Here is a 17,162-nt window from a genome sequence, read left to right on the forward strand (position 1 = left end):
CGAGTGATATTAATTCTTATTATTAAAATTTTCATTCTAATTTTAAACTAACTCTAACTTTAAATTTAAAATATTTAATAATAATATAATATTTAAATAAAAGTTAAATTAAATTTCAATGTAAAGATAATTAAATTACTCTATTTTAAATAAAATTAAAACTAAATTAATTAAAAATAAAAAATATAAAAATTAAATTAAATAGAAGATATTAACCTGAGGTGACACTTATTAAAACTAAATATAAAAAGTAAAAAATAAAAATTATAAAAAATAAAAAAAAACAAAAAGAGACATGATTTACTGTGGATTAATTATTTAAACAACAATAAAAAAGATCAAATTAAAAAAATTTAAAACAAAATTAATTTAGGACAAAATTAATATATATATATTAAAATAATTTTCCTCCTTCGTTCAAGAAAATATAGAAGATCGAAATACGCGAACCCTGAAGCAAATTCCGGATTTGTGTGTTCAGCCTTTCTTCTTCCCTTAGCAGAGAGATAGAGACATTCAGAACCTGTGAATGAAAAGGGCCAACATTTCTTAGTCCTTCAACTTCCCCGGGAATGGTAAGCAGATCCTCTCTCTTGTTCACCCTTGTTTTCTTCAATTTTTTCTTTTCTTGCAACACTCCTCAGTAATTTGACCCATGTAGTTTTGAAACTAATTACAAACTGTGCGACTCCTGTTTTCCTTTTTATATTCAAATTGGCCTCATGATTATCTGTTTTAGGTCATAATTTTGTAATTGTTTGAAAATGCATTTAAGAAGAGTATGGGTAGAATGGACTGTCATTGAAATGATCTATTGATGTTGTTGTCTCAGTAGCAAATTTGTGTTTTGTAATGTATTTTTTTCCCACGCTCCTTTGCTCTCTTATCACTCTTCACTGTATAGCCTGTTCCCCACCTCCATGAGGTGCCTGAATGCAACAATGTAAAATTTATATGGACTTATGAAATATTGTTATATGGAGGGGGAAAATTTAATTTCTAGGTATTGTTGGTGATAAGAGTTCTGTTCAACAAATTTACCATACATGTCTATCTGTAATTAGATGATAGTGTAAAGGTTCTTTACACGGTTACTCTGTTGCTTATTTCTATGTATTTTGAACAACTGTGTTAGGTTTAGGGTTTGTTTGGACGAGTTTCCCATAAGAACTTTTAGGAGAAAAAAATGTGAAAGAAAAATGCAATTATTTTCTGACTAAAAGTTAAAATTAGTTTATTACACAGGTTAAATGTAACATTAGCTTATGCATAAGTGAATTTTAACTTATGAGGATTTCAATTTCCTTATTTTTTTATTTTTAAGAAATATTGATGGAGAAGCTTGTCAAAGTCACAATTATCTATCATTCTTCCAAAATGTACATGGCATAGACAACCCCACGTGCAAACGTGCTCGCACATCTGTGTTTCAGTAAGACTATGATTTAATCATATAATCTACCATCACCATATAAATACCCATTTTGCCAAGGCTAGCAACTTCCATAGAGTAAATAATTCCATTTACACATAGGCATAGCCCATAATTATTTTTGAGCCAAATCACGGGATAACTCACTTTTTCTTGAGTGTACTTGGACAAGCTTTTCCATAAGGAATTTTAGGAAATAAAAATAAGAAAAATAAAATAAAATATGGTGATGGCTGATTATATGATTAATCTTGTCTTATATTTTTCTGCGAATGTCGTCACCATAACCCAAGACTTCTACTTTGACTATAATGAAGTCGCTTCCTCATACCATGACTTATACCAAAACCTGTAATAAAAAAATTTTGCCCATTCTGGTATTTTCCAAAAACAGTACACCACATGGGTACATTTACCTGATTTTGCCCCATTTATCTATTACGGTCTTCAGGTATTCTTGTTGAACTAAAAGTCATAATTAGGATAAAGAATATCAACTACTATTTCATTTTCTCATTTAGTTTTCTTTAGCATCAAACTTTTAACAAACTGCTTTGTATATTAGGCTACACCATTTCTTGCTGGTCTTGCTGTAGCTGCTGCAGCACTTGCAGGAAGGTATGGCGTCCAAGCATGGCAAGCATTCAAGGCTCGACCCCCAATACCCAGAGTGCGTAGGTTCTACGATGGTGGTTTCCAACCTACAATGACTAGGAGAGAAGCATCTCTAATATTAGGCATCCGGTAAGCTTGATATTTGATTGCTCATCAGGCATCAAATTACCTTTGTTATTTATGGAGAGTGACTCTTGAAGTTAAATGATTAAGTATATGTTGTTTATGTTCATGTATTATGATATGTAGTTATGTTAATATTTGATTGCTCATCAGGCATCAAATTACCTTGTTATTTATGGAGAGTGACTCTTGAAGTTAAATGATTAAGTATATGTTGTTTATGTTCATGTATTATGATATGTAGTTATGTTACTTGCTTAGTTGTGTCTTTGAACGTAATTACTTCTTTAACGCTTAAGGTTTGCGGATTGACCAAATACTCTTACACCAAGTTAGAGTAATCTTACATGCACATTCGTTGGTTCAGGTAGGTAGGGAGTTGTTTTGGTGATTTTGAGTGTTTCATGTGTGATTCTGGAGAGTGCTAGTTAAGGGAATTTTATTGAAGTTGAGACAAGTTTGTCACAAAATAACTGTCATTTAAGAGGTTTAAGCACGTTTCAATTTTTCTGTAACGTGATAATATCATGGTCGTAGTAATTTGATTTTCCACTTCTATGTGTATATTCATGGCAAGTACTTTATATAGATGATATTAATAATTTTAACAGAAGATCAATTTTGTGAATTATTTTTTCGGTCATCCTTTTTGTCTATAATTTGAAGACAATTTCCACAAACACAAATCCCACCTTTTATAGGCCCAATTTCTCTTCACTAAATAATCCATTTTTTACTATCATCAATGTTATTCACCAACTTTCTTAACCTCTGTGCTAACCTTAAACTGACAGGAAGGGGTACGTCTGAATGCTTGATTGTTCTTGATGGTAAAACAATAATGAACTTTCTAGATCTTCATATCTTACAAAATGGGTAGTTTTGATTGTTCTCATCATTATATTGTCATATATATATATATATATATATATATATATATATATATATATATTTTGGTGCAACAAGTTTATTGGTTTTAAAATATTGGCGAAGAAAACCAACATTTTACTAGTAACCTAACCATGGCTGTAAAAAAAGGAAAAACTACTGGTAACCATAGCATGCTGAAAGTCGTCATTTTGAATTCTGGTGATTGAACAATAAACGTTAGCTTTAGTTTTTAATCAACCATAAGCTGGAGTTTGATGAATTCCTAGGTGATGAATCCCCTATGCATTTAGTGTAAACCAAGGAATTATGGGAATTCCTTTATTAAGCCTATTTAAGCGTCTCATGAGCAGCAGTCCATATGATTGATATAGGGAAACAAAATTATGTTTGCAGAAACCATAGAACAGTGACCAGAGAGTTCGGATGTAAATCCTGAAAACATATGCATCTTCCAACTATATAGGATTATCCATCCTTTGACCACTCATAAAAGGTGTTCTATTCTTGGAAGAAAATTCAGCAAGATCATTCAAGTATTCTTTCTCTACATGCTAATTTGTGTCATATTCAATTACTCTTGATGTTGAAACCCCTGCTTCTGCTTCGCTTTCGGCAAAAGTAAACCTCCTGATGCTCTCATCCTATCAGTTCATTACTAATCCTTGTGCTTTTCTTCTCCAAGATCAGAATTTTGATCTTGTGTTTTTCATTATGTTTTTCTAAACTTATACTGTTCCATGATTCATCAGGGAAAGTGCAACTGCAGATAAGGTGAAAGAAGCACACAGAAGAGTAATGGTTGCAAACCATCCTGATGCGGGTGGAAGTCATTACCTTGCTTCCAAAATAAATGAAGCAAAAGATGTTATGCTAGGGAAGGGAAAAGGAAGTGGATCTGCATTTTAACACAGTTGCAATGTCTTAATTCTAGACATCAACCCAAAGTTGTGTGTGTATATATATATATATGTATATATATATATATATATATATATATATATATATATATATATATATATATATATATATATATATATTCTTATGAAATACATAAATAGGAATTCATTTAGTTTATAAACATTGTAGTCTTCCCGTGATTTTGGTTCCTTTTAGATAATGAAAATTCGAAGTTTCCTTTCCTATGTACATAGATGGCGCAGACTTCTCAAAGCTCCTGGATATTTAGTTCCTGTCAAATATTGCAATAATAAGTGGTAATGAAACACTCGGTGTGGTTCGTTGGGAGAAGTGTATTGTATAACAAGTTTCCTTCCATGTATAAAAAATTATCTAACTTATATTAAACTGTAATAGATATCTTTAATTTTCCTTTCAAGATAAATTCGATCATTTTACTAAATAAAACAATAATGTATGCCAAGTAATGTGAATGACAGAATAGAGACATCTATAATGGAAATTACAACGATCAGGCAATATAAACATTATAACCATAATGTATATTGTTAACAACTTATCATTATACTCTTAGGTGGTAAAGTTTTAGTCAACGGATCCACTATAATTGTAAAAACACATGCAAAACACTATACATTGAGCTTTTGAAGTGTAAAATAGCAAGGGATTGAAGTCGTTTTAGCCAAAACATGTGCTTTTTCATTAACCAACAAGTAAAATTGACATATGTAACATCAGGATGGAACAAAGCCCAGGAAAATAGAGTAAATTAAATTGGCTAGGTTAAACTTGATATTTGTTGAAATAATTATTGAGTCTATTTAGGTTAGTGAAGTTGGAAAGACTAAAGTAGAGAATAATGTGTGGGTTATTTTTATTTATGGTACCTAGGAGTTTAGGATAGTCTCTTGACCTTTCACTATTTACTATATAAATTCTATAAATATAAACAGTAGAACATGAGAATAGTCCAAGTAGTCCTCTAAAATTATATTTATTTGTTTTTAATCTAAAGTTGGTATGAGAATAGGTTATTCCGTTCTAGTTTCTATTTTGTCATATTCGTATGCATTAGTTATTGTTGTTCATGACTATTTAGCTCTATTTGTTGTTGTCCACTTTTATATGCAGCTATCAACTGTCTTTTGAAACTGTCCAATGTTGTCAACCATTGTTATCTGTCGATTTGTCATCATCTGCCATCGTTTGTCGCTAGTCACCGTTGTAGTTTCGTCTGGTGATTACCGAATCTAGATCGCCACCCAAAGCGACGACCAACCCTGCCAATACCGAGGGTCAGTTTGCCCTCGCATGCTGCCACATGCGCCATTTCTGTTCATTGTAACTAGGCGTGTGCTATCTGCGCATCGTCGTCCCCTGGTTTAAATGTCATCGCACCACCTCCATAATTGTTGTCAAACTCCCCCTCTATGTTATGATCCTTGAAACTTCATTATAGTGAAGTTTAGAAGCCACCTTTAAGGAAATCACCCTAGGGCTTTTGTTTTCCCTTGCTGTTTTAGCATCTCCACACTGTTTTTTTTGTTCCCGTGATTAGAAATGGCTACTACAACTGTTATTTCTCTGGAGGTCCCTCCACTACATCCAAGAAGCTAAATGGAAAAAATTATTTATCATAGTCTTCTAGTGTTGAAATGTGGTTTCTTGACGAAGAACATCATGACCACCACCTTAAGCAAGATGGAAACCATGTGCTTGTTGAAAAAGTTGAACAGTGGAAACAAGAAGATTTTCAATTGTGTGCTTTGTTATGGAAATCCATGGAATCATGACTTCTGATGTCCCTTAGAGCTTTCAAAACATTTCAATTTTTTTGAAAGAAAGCTCAAAACATCTATGCCAACGATATCCAACATTTATATGATTATGCAAATAAGCTTTCATCTCTCAAAATGACTTTTGTGCTTTACATCTAAACTTTGATCATATCAGAGATCAACTTCTGATCAGTCATGAGATTTCATCAGAGATCAACTTCTGATCAGTCATGAGATTTCTTCCAAGGATACCTTGACCACATGCCTTTTTCATGTTCTGGTGCCTCAAACTCAAGAAGCTTATGAACTAGTAGAACCATCTGTCATGGTTATCACAAGAGGAAGAGGACGACGTGGCACTAGAGAAAGAGGACATGGAGGTCGAGGGTGTTCTTAGTGCACATATTGTGGAAGGATGGGCACCTAAGAAAATTGTTACACCTTGCATGATTTTCCTTAAAAAATAACCAATTCTCTAAGGTTGAAACTACCAACTCCAAGTTCTTTAAGGACAAATATCAATAGTATCTACTGTTAAAGTCTAATAGTTTAATACAAACATCTCAAACTCCAAGTTCATCAATAACTTACATTTCTCAATCCATAAAAGGTCAAAATTCATAAGTAATTGAGTCGGGTGCTTCTGATCACATCCATGGTAATACCTTTGTTCTCAATCATTTCCTATCAAAGAAAAATCTAATTTCATTACCCTTCAAAATGGCTTTAAAACTTCCTTAAAGGGATTAGGTCAAGTCTCCCCATCTCCTCCCTAAATCTAAAGTCTGTCCTTTTTATTCCTAATTGTCTTTTCAATTTAACATCCTTGAGCTAGTTAACCAAAATGTTAAATTGTTCAATGACCTTCAATAGAAAATCTTTTGTTATAGTGAAGCGTGGTTTAGGAAGACAAATTGGAGAAGATATGAAGTTGGAGGATTATCCCATTTGTTGTTTTCAAACATTGGGCATTTAACGACATTTAATGCCTGTTCAAAACAACAAAGTTCTTTCTGCGTATTCTACCATTCTGGTAGGATTTGATCATTTAAGCTTTGTACTAAGATACCAAGCAGTTGATGAGAACTTCACCATTAGATAAAGTAGATCGTTTAACACATGGTATCGTCTAACCTATGTAAACACTTTAAATTTTTCTTCATTTTATTCAACAAGTGAGTTTAGCATGGTGACTTCTATCCTAAGTTTTTGGACTATCAATTAAGACTTTTGAACATGCTTTCCAAAAATATATTTTTACACTTTTATCTACTAAGACATATTGAGAGTTTGTTTGATTATCGCTTAGTGATGTACAACGTTTGTCATATTTATGTTTGGTTTCTATATATACTTGTATCATTCTTCATTATAAATGTTTTACCTTATGTATGTTTTAGGCATAGGGGAGATTAATCTTATACCTAGTTTTACTATATTTAACATTGTGAATTTGTTTGGCCTAAATAGTTGCTTAGAGAGTTACAATTTGGAGATGTCACTCAAAGGACACTTATATGTTACAATGAGACAACTCTTCATATCAGTTATAATTTTCTCTTTCATGAAATGACCAAACACATTGAAATTGACTGTCATTTCATTCGAAAAAAGATTGTATCTAGAAACATCAAAATTGAATTCGATAACTCAAATGATCAGTTAATAGATATTTTCATTGAGTATTTAAGATGATCAAGAATCGATTATAATTATAACAAGCTTGGTACATACGATTTATATGCATAAGCTTAAGGGGGAGTGTTAGATATATTGCATTTTATATTAATTAGGGAAACACAAACTTTTGCTATTGTTTGATATTGGTAGATATTATTGATATTTTTTTAACAATATCTTCTATTTGTTATATTTATGTTTGGTTGCTATATATACTTGTATCATTCTTCATTATAAATATATTATTCTATACGTGTTTTAGACACATGGAAGATTAATCATATATCTACTTTTACTATATTTAACATGGTATGAGAGTCATGCAATAAAGTTTATTCTAGTTCCATCCGCTATTGGGTTACTATTGGACCACTCATTAATGTCTAGTCCCAAACTCGATATCTATATATTTTAGCGTGAGAGGAGTGTGTAGGAAATTTCACATTAGATAGAGATAAGACAATTTCATAGTATATAGATATACGTAAATCTCAATTCACATATCGATTAATAGGATTGAGTTAGACTTATGTTTTTTATCAATAATAATCTAAGTGTGTTTTATTTTTGAGTTGAACGCTATGAATATATGACTTCTACTTTTGTCTTGAAAAGTGTAAACAAGCATGGTTGAACGATGTTCAAACTGGGAAAACAAACACACGACTGTTAGTTAAAACGTGGTTTCATTTATTGCAAAGTAAAATAAACGTACTTGGTGCTTTAGAGGCTTCACAATTGTATCTCATACAATTGCATAAAATATGAGACAAGCACTGCTCTACTCTATAAGTTAAATCCTAGTCTACTTAAGAAGTTTCACTACAGTCTTCACATCAACATGGGGAAGAAGGTGGCGGAAGCACTATATTATCGTTGCCAAATTCCATTTCAAAATCTATTATGCTAGCTTCAACATCATGTACTCTCTGAAGTTTGCTGCTACAAAAGGGTCTCTTCTGAGATGCTTTTGTCATCTTCTTCCTTTTCTGAAATATGACATACACAGCAAAATCTGCCACTGCCATCTGCAGGAGAATGGATGAATTCTTATGGAAAAGTATAGCCAATAATGCATCTTAGGTACATTACCCTCTTGTTCGAATTAAAGCTACTAAATATATTTCATGGTGAGTAGTAGTTATTTTTTGAGTTAAATATTTTTCTTTCTAAATTATTATAAAAAATTATATTTTTTTTCTCCAAAATAAATTATAAAACATTTAATTTCTGCAATATAAAATGTTTTGCATTACTTTAAAATATAAAGAGTAAATATTTTATAATTTAATTTAAGAGCGGAACATCATTTTAATTTTATATTATAGTTTAAGAATAAAAAATATATTTAACTCTTATTCTTCTATTTTATACTTGGACACTGCATATTAATTGTTAGATATAAATAGAATTTGAAATTTTTAGTTGAGTTTTTTATATTGTTTCTCTCGTGTATCTTTAAAATACATTGACAGACCATGATTTTGATGTCTTAAGATATATTAAAAAGATTTTTAAAATATTAATATCAGTGCATCTTTCATGTTTAGCAGAAGACAGTAAAAAAACTTAATGGAAAATCTTAACTTATATAAATATTAGTAAAACAAGAATAGTTTAAAAAAAAATTGAAACGAATCTCTCTCAATACATATTTTAAACATAAATATCATTAGAGTGAATATATATCATTGTCGATTCTATAAGCATTCCAGTTACGTGGCTTAATAATTTCCTAATAAAATTACTCAAGTGAGTATTATTAGAGGAATGAATATTTTACAAGAAGAATAAAATATTATTTTTAACAATAAAATATTATATATTTATGATAACAATAATTTTAAATATATTATATATTTCCCACATTAAATAGTTCAAGAAGAACAAAATATTATATATTTATGATAACAATAATTTTTAACCAGAAAAGAAAATTTTCAACACCTAATTTTTTTTCGAAAAAAAACAAAAAGTAAAATAATAAAATTTCCGGAAAATATTAAAAGTGTCCTTAATTTGTGTTTACCTGATGATATGGGTAGGAAGTTAGAAGACGCAATTCGTGCATGACCCAGCGAGTTCTTGTTTCATGGGAACCTTTGCAGAACATCATTGTTTTCTTCATCCCAATTACTTCATTGTTTTCACAAACCCTTATTTCTTTTTCTTTTCCAACACATTTCCAACAACCTGAACCTGCACTTCTCTTGTTCACTTTTCCACAATTGCTAAAAAAGTACCTTTTTTCCCTCAAATCACCTACAAGTACGATTCACCAAAAATAGTTCAATATCATGCTTCAACAAGGAAAACTACGCATATTTTCCATTTCTAGCACTTAAAGTGACGGAAGTATCACATCGACTAGAGATAAGGTCAAATTATAATATACAAGGGAGATGCAAACCTCACTTTATAAACCGATTTTGTGGGATTAAGTTAAGCTTAAATTCACCTATGGTATATCAGAGTCATAGAGTCTATTCTAACGAGTTCTAAGTGGACATTTTATTCTTCTATTTCACCGGCCGTTATTGGACCATTCTGGCTTAAAGATTTATCAAAGTATAATGAAAATTTCTTGTTCATCAGTGATTCGAGCGAAAAATGTTTCTGTTATGGTGGCTCATTGTTAATATGGTTACCAAAATCACTTGCCAAATTGGATATTTTTCCACCGATATTACTATTTTAACAAAAAAATTTACAAGGTTCTAAATTTATTTTCTAGAATAGCATCAAATATTGCATCAAGAGGGAATTCGATTATTCCATAACTGAATTTCAGTCTATTTTTTTCATCATCGGTTTATCTCGAATTTGGCTGCTATCGGGGGTTCGAATTCTATGGAAGTTTTGATAATTTTTTTTTGTTTAATAAGTTTTTTTTTGTCGTAATATTTAAGTTCATTCAATTTTTTTTCTTTATTTAAAATATCATTTTATTTAAAAGAAATTAATATAGTTATTTTGTTAAATTAGTGTTGATATCGTTTAAAAGAAAAATCACGTGTCAATGACTCTAAATCTTTTTAATTCTTCACTATTTCAGATTGTATTATTTCAATTCTTTCTATTCATCTTGAGATGGAGTGAGTCGAAACAGAAAAAAGATAAAAGATTGGAAGATTACAAAATTCCTTGATTATTTTTCCAATATGTTAACATTAATCTAACTGAAACAACTACATAAACTCTTTTAAAAAATGAAATATCAATTAAGAATAAAATAAATTAAAAAAAATAATATTAAATAAACCCTCCGATATTAAGACAAAAATTCTATTAAAGTATATTTTTTATTCGTCTATGCTAGAAATTGACCGAAACATTTCAATGTTAACTTTCTATTCAACGTTTTGAATTACTGAATCTCCATCAGATTCCCAAGAAATGGACTGAGAATTCGCTTGATAAGCCAAATTCCCACCAACCATATAATTTATTTCTATTAAATTAGCATTATTTTCTACAAGAAATTGGCGAAATTGAAACAAAGATAGATCGAAAATTGAAGGGATTTTGATGAAAGAAGTAAGAAAGAAAGAATGAAAGGAACCTGGAAGCAGCCATGGCTCAGACTGAAAGACATCACAGATTGGAATGACCGAAGCAGGTAACTGTTGAGAAAAGGCCTTCTTCTTGAGGTAGTGAAGGAGAAGCTCTTGATCTGTGGGACGAAACCTGAACCCAATCGGCAATTTTATGCCCCCTTTTACAACAAAGCCTTCTTGGAGCCCTTCCATCTTTGGAACGAAAGAGAAAACTGATAAACGAAAGAAGCTCTCTATCAAGTTTGCATCAGAGAACGATACCCACGTGTGTTATTTCACGGGAAGCACACAACAAAGGATAATTGGGTTGTTCAGAAGTCGTGGTTGCAAAGGTTTCCAATTTATAGACGCAACATCCTGGTAAAGGACGTGTACGAGAGAGAATGCTTGGTCTCAATAGGCATGTTCACTAGAAATGCTCATTTTTTTAGTAACTAATTTGGGGAGTAAGATTTAGGTTAATTTACTTTTCAATTTACGTAAAGAGGTTTGATTTTTTTAATTTTAGGAAATTGGGTTAAGTTGTAAGAGGGATGAAGACTTTAAGATAGTTGAAGACGAATAACGTGTATCTTTTTTTAGGGAAGTTTTCACATTAATGACGAGAATTCAGTAATTTTTTTTTTCTGTTTCAACTGGAGCGTTCATTTTAGATTTTTATTTTTAAGTGTGAAGTTATGCAGACTTCAGTTTAATGTTTTTTTTATTGTAAACTCTTTCTTAATTTGTTTATTTAAATGTATTTTTAATTTGTTTAAAGTAAACTCATTTTTAGTTTTTATTCTATTATGTTTAATGATTTTTTTTTCATTTAACTAATTAATTTAATTAATTTAACGTATGACAAAATAATAAAGCGAAGAAAAAGTTGTGATGATATTAATAGAAACACGAAGAAATTAAAAATAATGAAAATAAAATAACCAAAATACATTATCTCATTATAAATATTTATGTGTGTGAATAATTAATATTGTTGTATGGTTAAAAATAATTAAAAGTTATATAACGTCATAATTTCTAATACAATTTCAGTTAAAATAAGAAAAAAAAAATATATTAACTTAACTGAAGTCGTAATGAACAAGTGTGAATACTTGAATAAATAGAAGTAAAAATTGTAACACGTTACGACTTCAATTCTCACGTGTATGCTAAATTCTCCAACCTTAATTCACCCAAATTCGGAAACATGAAACCTCTTGCATAAATTAACCAAAGATGTAAAATGTTCACAGTTAAGTTTTTGAAAATAAAAATGGGTGCATTGATTATTTTTCTTACAGAGTTGAATATATGGCAAAGATTCTAAAAGTATTCCTCTCTAACTTCACACTTTTGGATCAAGATGTCTTTTGTCAATCTTCTCATGGATCGAAAGAGATGTGTTTGTTAGAATATATTCCAACACTAAGTTAGTCAAGTTTGTTAGACAATAATAAATGCAAGAACTTGAATATTTTGTTATTTATATTATATTTATGAGTTTTTACCTACATTGGTATGATCCACGTAACTACTTACTCTCAATAATTTTTCTGTCATTACTTTACTAATCATGCTTTAACAATAATTTTAACTTAGTCAATACTTGCCATGTGAGTTAACCTAGCCGATACGATGTAAGCTCATTCGTCATGTTGTTACCAAGGCATATTATGTGTCCTTACAACATATGGTCCAAGTACATTTAGGCTTGGATGGTCGAGATTTTCTCGAACGTATGTAGTACATTATCCCCAAGCTAAATATGGTATATATTTGAGTCTTTATGTTGTTGCCATTATGCTAATATTAGTGCCTTATGTGCAAAGAAAATTTATATTTCTTTGGTCTCGTGCTATAAGTATAATAGCCCTGCAACCTTGAAGAGTGTAATGATGAAGAGGTTTTAGGGGAGAGGTGTCAGGTTTGACTAGATGTGATGAAAGGTTCCTTTCAAGTTATACGACACAAGTTAAGTTAGAGACTTCAAAGATGATGATGGTGCGCGGAAGCTATAAGAAGTGTGATGTATGACTCAAATTTTGATGACTTAATGGTGATGAGATGATGGTGTTTGGGAGCTCTCAAGAGAGGTTGGACAAACTCTTAAGGAAGAGTGACTAAAGGAAACCTATACGGGATGCTCTAGCCTTAGTGACATGTGTGGAGTAGTATGATACAAAATGGGCAGCATAACTTTACTCAAATTCAAAGATAGTTATTATATATGGGGAGACACCTCAATTTATAGTTGAAGAAATGATAGAGGTGTCTCACAAAAAGGAGAAGCAAAATCTTAATTCTACAAACTTGGAGACCAATGCAAAAACTTCTCAAATAGAAGGAGAACACATGTCATTAATCCTTTCCATTAAATGAATGAGTTCTTTGATTATGTTGTTCAACTGGTTACATTCCTCGATTATACGACCTATATTTTGGTGATAACTACTCCGCTTATTTAGGTCTTCGAATTGGGGGAATGCTTTGGATGTGGTAGCCAAATAACATCTCAGCTTGCATTTAGAGGCATACATGTACTATACTTGCTTTCCTTCCTTTGTTTGAAGGTATGGTCCTTTTTTAGTTTGCTTATATCTACTTTTCTCGATATTGATTTATCAAGTTGCTCGGACCGGTAGAGTATCCATATTCTCCTAGGAGTCAATGAAGAACAAGTATAGGAAAGGGTCACATTCTCACATAGGAGGTCGTGCACGACATGATGCAAGTTGAGAATCTATCAATTTGTCATTATGAAGCACTCCATAAATCGTTGGAGGGTTCACGATCTCCCTCGTCCACATGTTTAAGGGGGATTGATGTTTCTACCACTAGTTTGCGGTCAACAGACCATGCGGTAAACATGGCATATGAAGTGTTAAAAGAATTGGTTGAGTTAGGTCAAACAACATAGTACCACTCTAAGGCATGTTTATCGAGTGTGATAGGAAAAAGCCAACCATGGACCATTATGTCTAAAGTGTGAATGTTAGCCTAAGTAAAATATTCCTTCACATGAGCCTCTACATTTGTTGTTTTTTTGTATTCTCTAACATTGATGATTTCCTTTTAAGGGACATTTATGTCTTCAATGTCTAAGATGAAGGGTGAAGGCCCTTGAGGTGTGTGTGCATGGATCCATTTAGCTATGGATGAGGATGAGCTTAGAATGACATGACAATCGAGACTCTCGAGGTGTCAAAGGCCCTGACTTAGGTAAAATCCCTAGTGTTCTTAGACAATTGTGACGGCCTGAAGTCACATTCTTGGTGGATATCATGTCTATGATGGGATCGTCCTTCATTTGATCTTGTGTTTATTGAACAAACTCAATGGGCCATTGTCGAGTTAACATTAGGGGATGAGATTCAACTGTCCTTTCTTGTCCTTTTGGCAAACTTTCTCTATGTCAGATTGTTTTTATAACATTCCATTTTAGGATGTCATGTATAAGTAAAAGAACGTTGATTCTTTAGAAAAAGCACAACTCTAACAACATCACATTATAGTGAAAATTTAAAACTTTATTTCCTTATCACAAAATAACAAAATATGCGGGAATAATAATTAATCCAATTACAATTTGAAATAATGTACTAAAACATAAATAATTTAATTGTCAAACAATTTTTTGAAAACATCGATAATAATTCCCCACTCGTCTCTCGCTCTACACAACATCAACATCGATAACATCATCGTAGGTGGAAACTATCAATGTAAGGGTGAACTAACAAAATAAACATCAAAACATCATATAATAATACAATTATTAGTTATTTTCTAAGATCATAACACCCCTACTTAAATCAAATCCACCACACAATAAAGCATTATCAATCCAGACAAACCATGCTATCACCACCACCCATTATGTTTTCTTCCGTACTCCGACCACTCGACCTATTAACCAAAACATGGTCTACTCTCCAAAGGAGGACTTCCACAATTCTTTTTACCAACTTACCAAAGTAGGACTCTCCTCTTTACTCAAGGAGGACCCACTTGCCAAAGTAGGACTTCCTTGAGCACACTACCATGAGTACATAAGAGGCAAAATTTTAACAATGACATGGAACCAACACTACACTATGGTTCATCACATAAGCATCATAACTCATTCTCCATCAATTTTTTGTTCCACTCCAAGGGTTGCATGGCATAAAACACCCTAATCCCTATAAAATAAATATGACCAAACCCAAAAAGTACATTCAATACACACAAAACATGTGTAGTGTCTCATGTCCAAAGCTAATTCACATGCACAACCCTCAAGACAATGTTCACCTAATGATAAACCTTAAAATACAATATAATTAACACTACACATACTAGAACAATTTAGCCCTTAATCACAACAACATGATAATCACAACAAACACCACAGAGAATATTTATAACAAGTCGACTAACAACCAACCAAGTTCATACATAACTCGGTAACCAAGAACAAATATGTCAACCTACCACCACAACTCATACCACATGCCATCATATAAAATAACACGACAACAAATAAAACATCATAGCTTCATAGAGAAACACCACGATAGAACAACATGACATCATATGACACCACAACCTCATATAAAAATACTACAACTTCCTATAAAATGCCACGACACCATATAAAAATACTACGACTTCATATACATCATCACAATATCTTATAAAAATACTACAACTTCCTATAAATAACTAAGCCAACATATAGAAATACAACAACTTTCTATAAAACACCACGACAATTAATAAAACTATTACAACTTTATATACAACACCACAACATCATTTAAAAATATTACGACTTTCTATAAAACATTATAACAACATATAAAAATATCACAACTTCATATACAATACCATGACATTACATAAAAATATTACGACTTCCTATAAATCACAAAAATAAATTTATTTTATTTTATTTTTTTATTATTATATACTTTATTTTATTATTTTTCTTTGGATTTTACAATTATTTGTGGGTTTTTTCTTGATGTTTAGGAGAAGGGGATTTCGGTTTCCCTTGGGGAGAATGTGCATAAATTTTGAGGTATGGTTTTGGAGAAGTTGGTTACTCCATAAAGATTGGCTTAGGGGTTGCTCAAGGGTTTGGAGAACCTAAAACAAACTTAAGGATGAAGTCTTTTCATCATAATTTTATTTTAATGGGTTTTGAGGTCTTTTTGTCTTGGAGGTATAAAGGACTTTACCTGCTTAGGCCTTGAACCAACTCTAAATTAACTTTGGTCTGAAAATTAGATCGAATAGATATACAACAAACCCGAATATTTGAACTGGATAAGTATAAGTCTATATAAATATAACTATAAGTTATGTAGGAATACTTATCAATTACAATTGAAACTATACAATACACTATAATCACTTACAATTAAATTGAAACTATACAATACACTAGAATCAATTACAATTAACTTTAATTGTAATTTTGCTCCCTCATTTGTTTATTATTTTAGTCTCCTAATTTTTAATTATTGGTAATTATATGCATATATATTATTTTAGAAACATCCTATTATTATAAAGAAGGATACTTTATATGTATGGAGATCTACTTAAACAAAATTATGAATTATCATGGTAAGCATTTAACATCAACTTGATATCACTAAAGTTTTTTTTTTAAGTGTTTAAGGAAAAATATCATATTAAAGTAGCGGAGGAGAAATAATGATGATTGTAAACACAAATATCATTCTTCAATTTTTTTATTTTGATAAACAAAAAATATCTAGATCTAATTTCAAACTATTAAACGAAACCCACTTAATTACTCAATATTAAGTATAACTATGAAAATTTTGAAAATTAAAAATTCAATAAAGTTATAATCAATTAAGAAATAAACATTACATAGAACAAACGTTTAGGACAGAAATTGTAAATTTTGTACGATGTAAAAATCAACATTCCATGAAATAAGTTTAAATACAAATTAAGAATTTTTAAAAATATTGAAACCACAATTATAATTAAGCCTTGAAAAATAACCAACTTAACCTTTTTCATTGATGGTAATAATAATTGGTTACCTTTTTCTCAATAAATAAAAAGAAAGATAGTATAGTTTACTAGAAAAGTAGTATCGTAAAACCTAATAACGATACTCACTCGTTTTTTAATTATAATTAAGGATAAGATGATAATATT

General features: G+C 30.9%; 2 protein-coding genes across 2 annotated transcripts; one reads left to right on the top strand and one right to left on the bottom strand.

The window, feature by feature from the left end:
• Window positions 1-425: 425 nt before the first annotated feature.
• Window positions 426-4,205, top strand: LOC124847652 (Chaperone DnaJ-domain superfamily protein). Its single transcript, XM_047325195.2, has 3 exons — window positions 426-575; window positions 1,998-2,176; window positions 3,811-4,205. The coding sequence occupies exons 1-3, from the start codon at window positions 573-575 to the stop codon at window positions 3,965-3,967; spliced, it is 339 nt and encodes a 112-aa protein (XP_047181151.1). The 5' UTR covers window positions 426-572; the 3' UTR covers window positions 3,968-4,205.
• A 3,901-nt stretch (window positions 4,206-8,106) lies between these two features.
• On the bottom strand, window positions 8,107-11,367 carry LOC124847651 (NAC domain-containing protein 83-like). Its single transcript, XM_047325194.2, has 3 exons — window positions 11,000-11,367; window positions 9,467-9,699; window positions 8,107-8,465 (listed from the first exon to the last, which is right to left on the bottom strand). The coding sequence occupies exons 1-3, from the start codon at window positions 11,184-11,186 to the stop codon at window positions 8,274-8,276; spliced, it is 612 nt and encodes a 203-aa protein (XP_047181150.2). The 5' UTR covers window positions 11,187-11,367; the 3' UTR covers window positions 8,107-8,273.
• Between the last annotated feature and the right edge of the window lie 5,795 nt (window positions 11,368-17,162).

This window comes from Vigna umbellata, chromosome 4 (assembly GCF_029865625.1).
Source record: "Vigna umbellata cultivar VRB3 chromosome 4, Vumbellata_1.0, whole genome shotgun sequence".
NCBI lineage: Eukaryota > Viridiplantae > Streptophyta > Magnoliopsida > Fabales > Fabaceae > Vigna > Vigna umbellata.

Excerpts from the sequence above, each read along its gene's own strand:
- LOC124847651 (XM_047325194.2), bottom strand. The coding sequence starts at position 11,186 with ATGGAAGGGCTCCAAGAAGGCTTTGTTGTAAAAGGGGGCATAAAATTG. Across the intron at positions 9,700-10,999 it reads TGAGCCATGGCTGCTTCCAG|GTGATTTGAGGGAAAAAAGG; the intron begins GTTCCTTTCATT and ends TCGTACTTGTAG. Across the intron at positions 8,466-9,466 it reads CTTCCTACCCATATCATCAG|ATGGCAGTGGCAGATTTTGC; the intron begins GTAAACACAAAT and ends ATTCTCCTGCAG.
- LOC124847652 (XM_047325195.2), top strand. Across the intron at positions 2,177-3,810 it reads TCTCTAATATTAGGCATCCG|GGAAAGTGCAACTGCAGATA; the intron begins GTAAGCTTGATA and ends ATGATTCATCAG.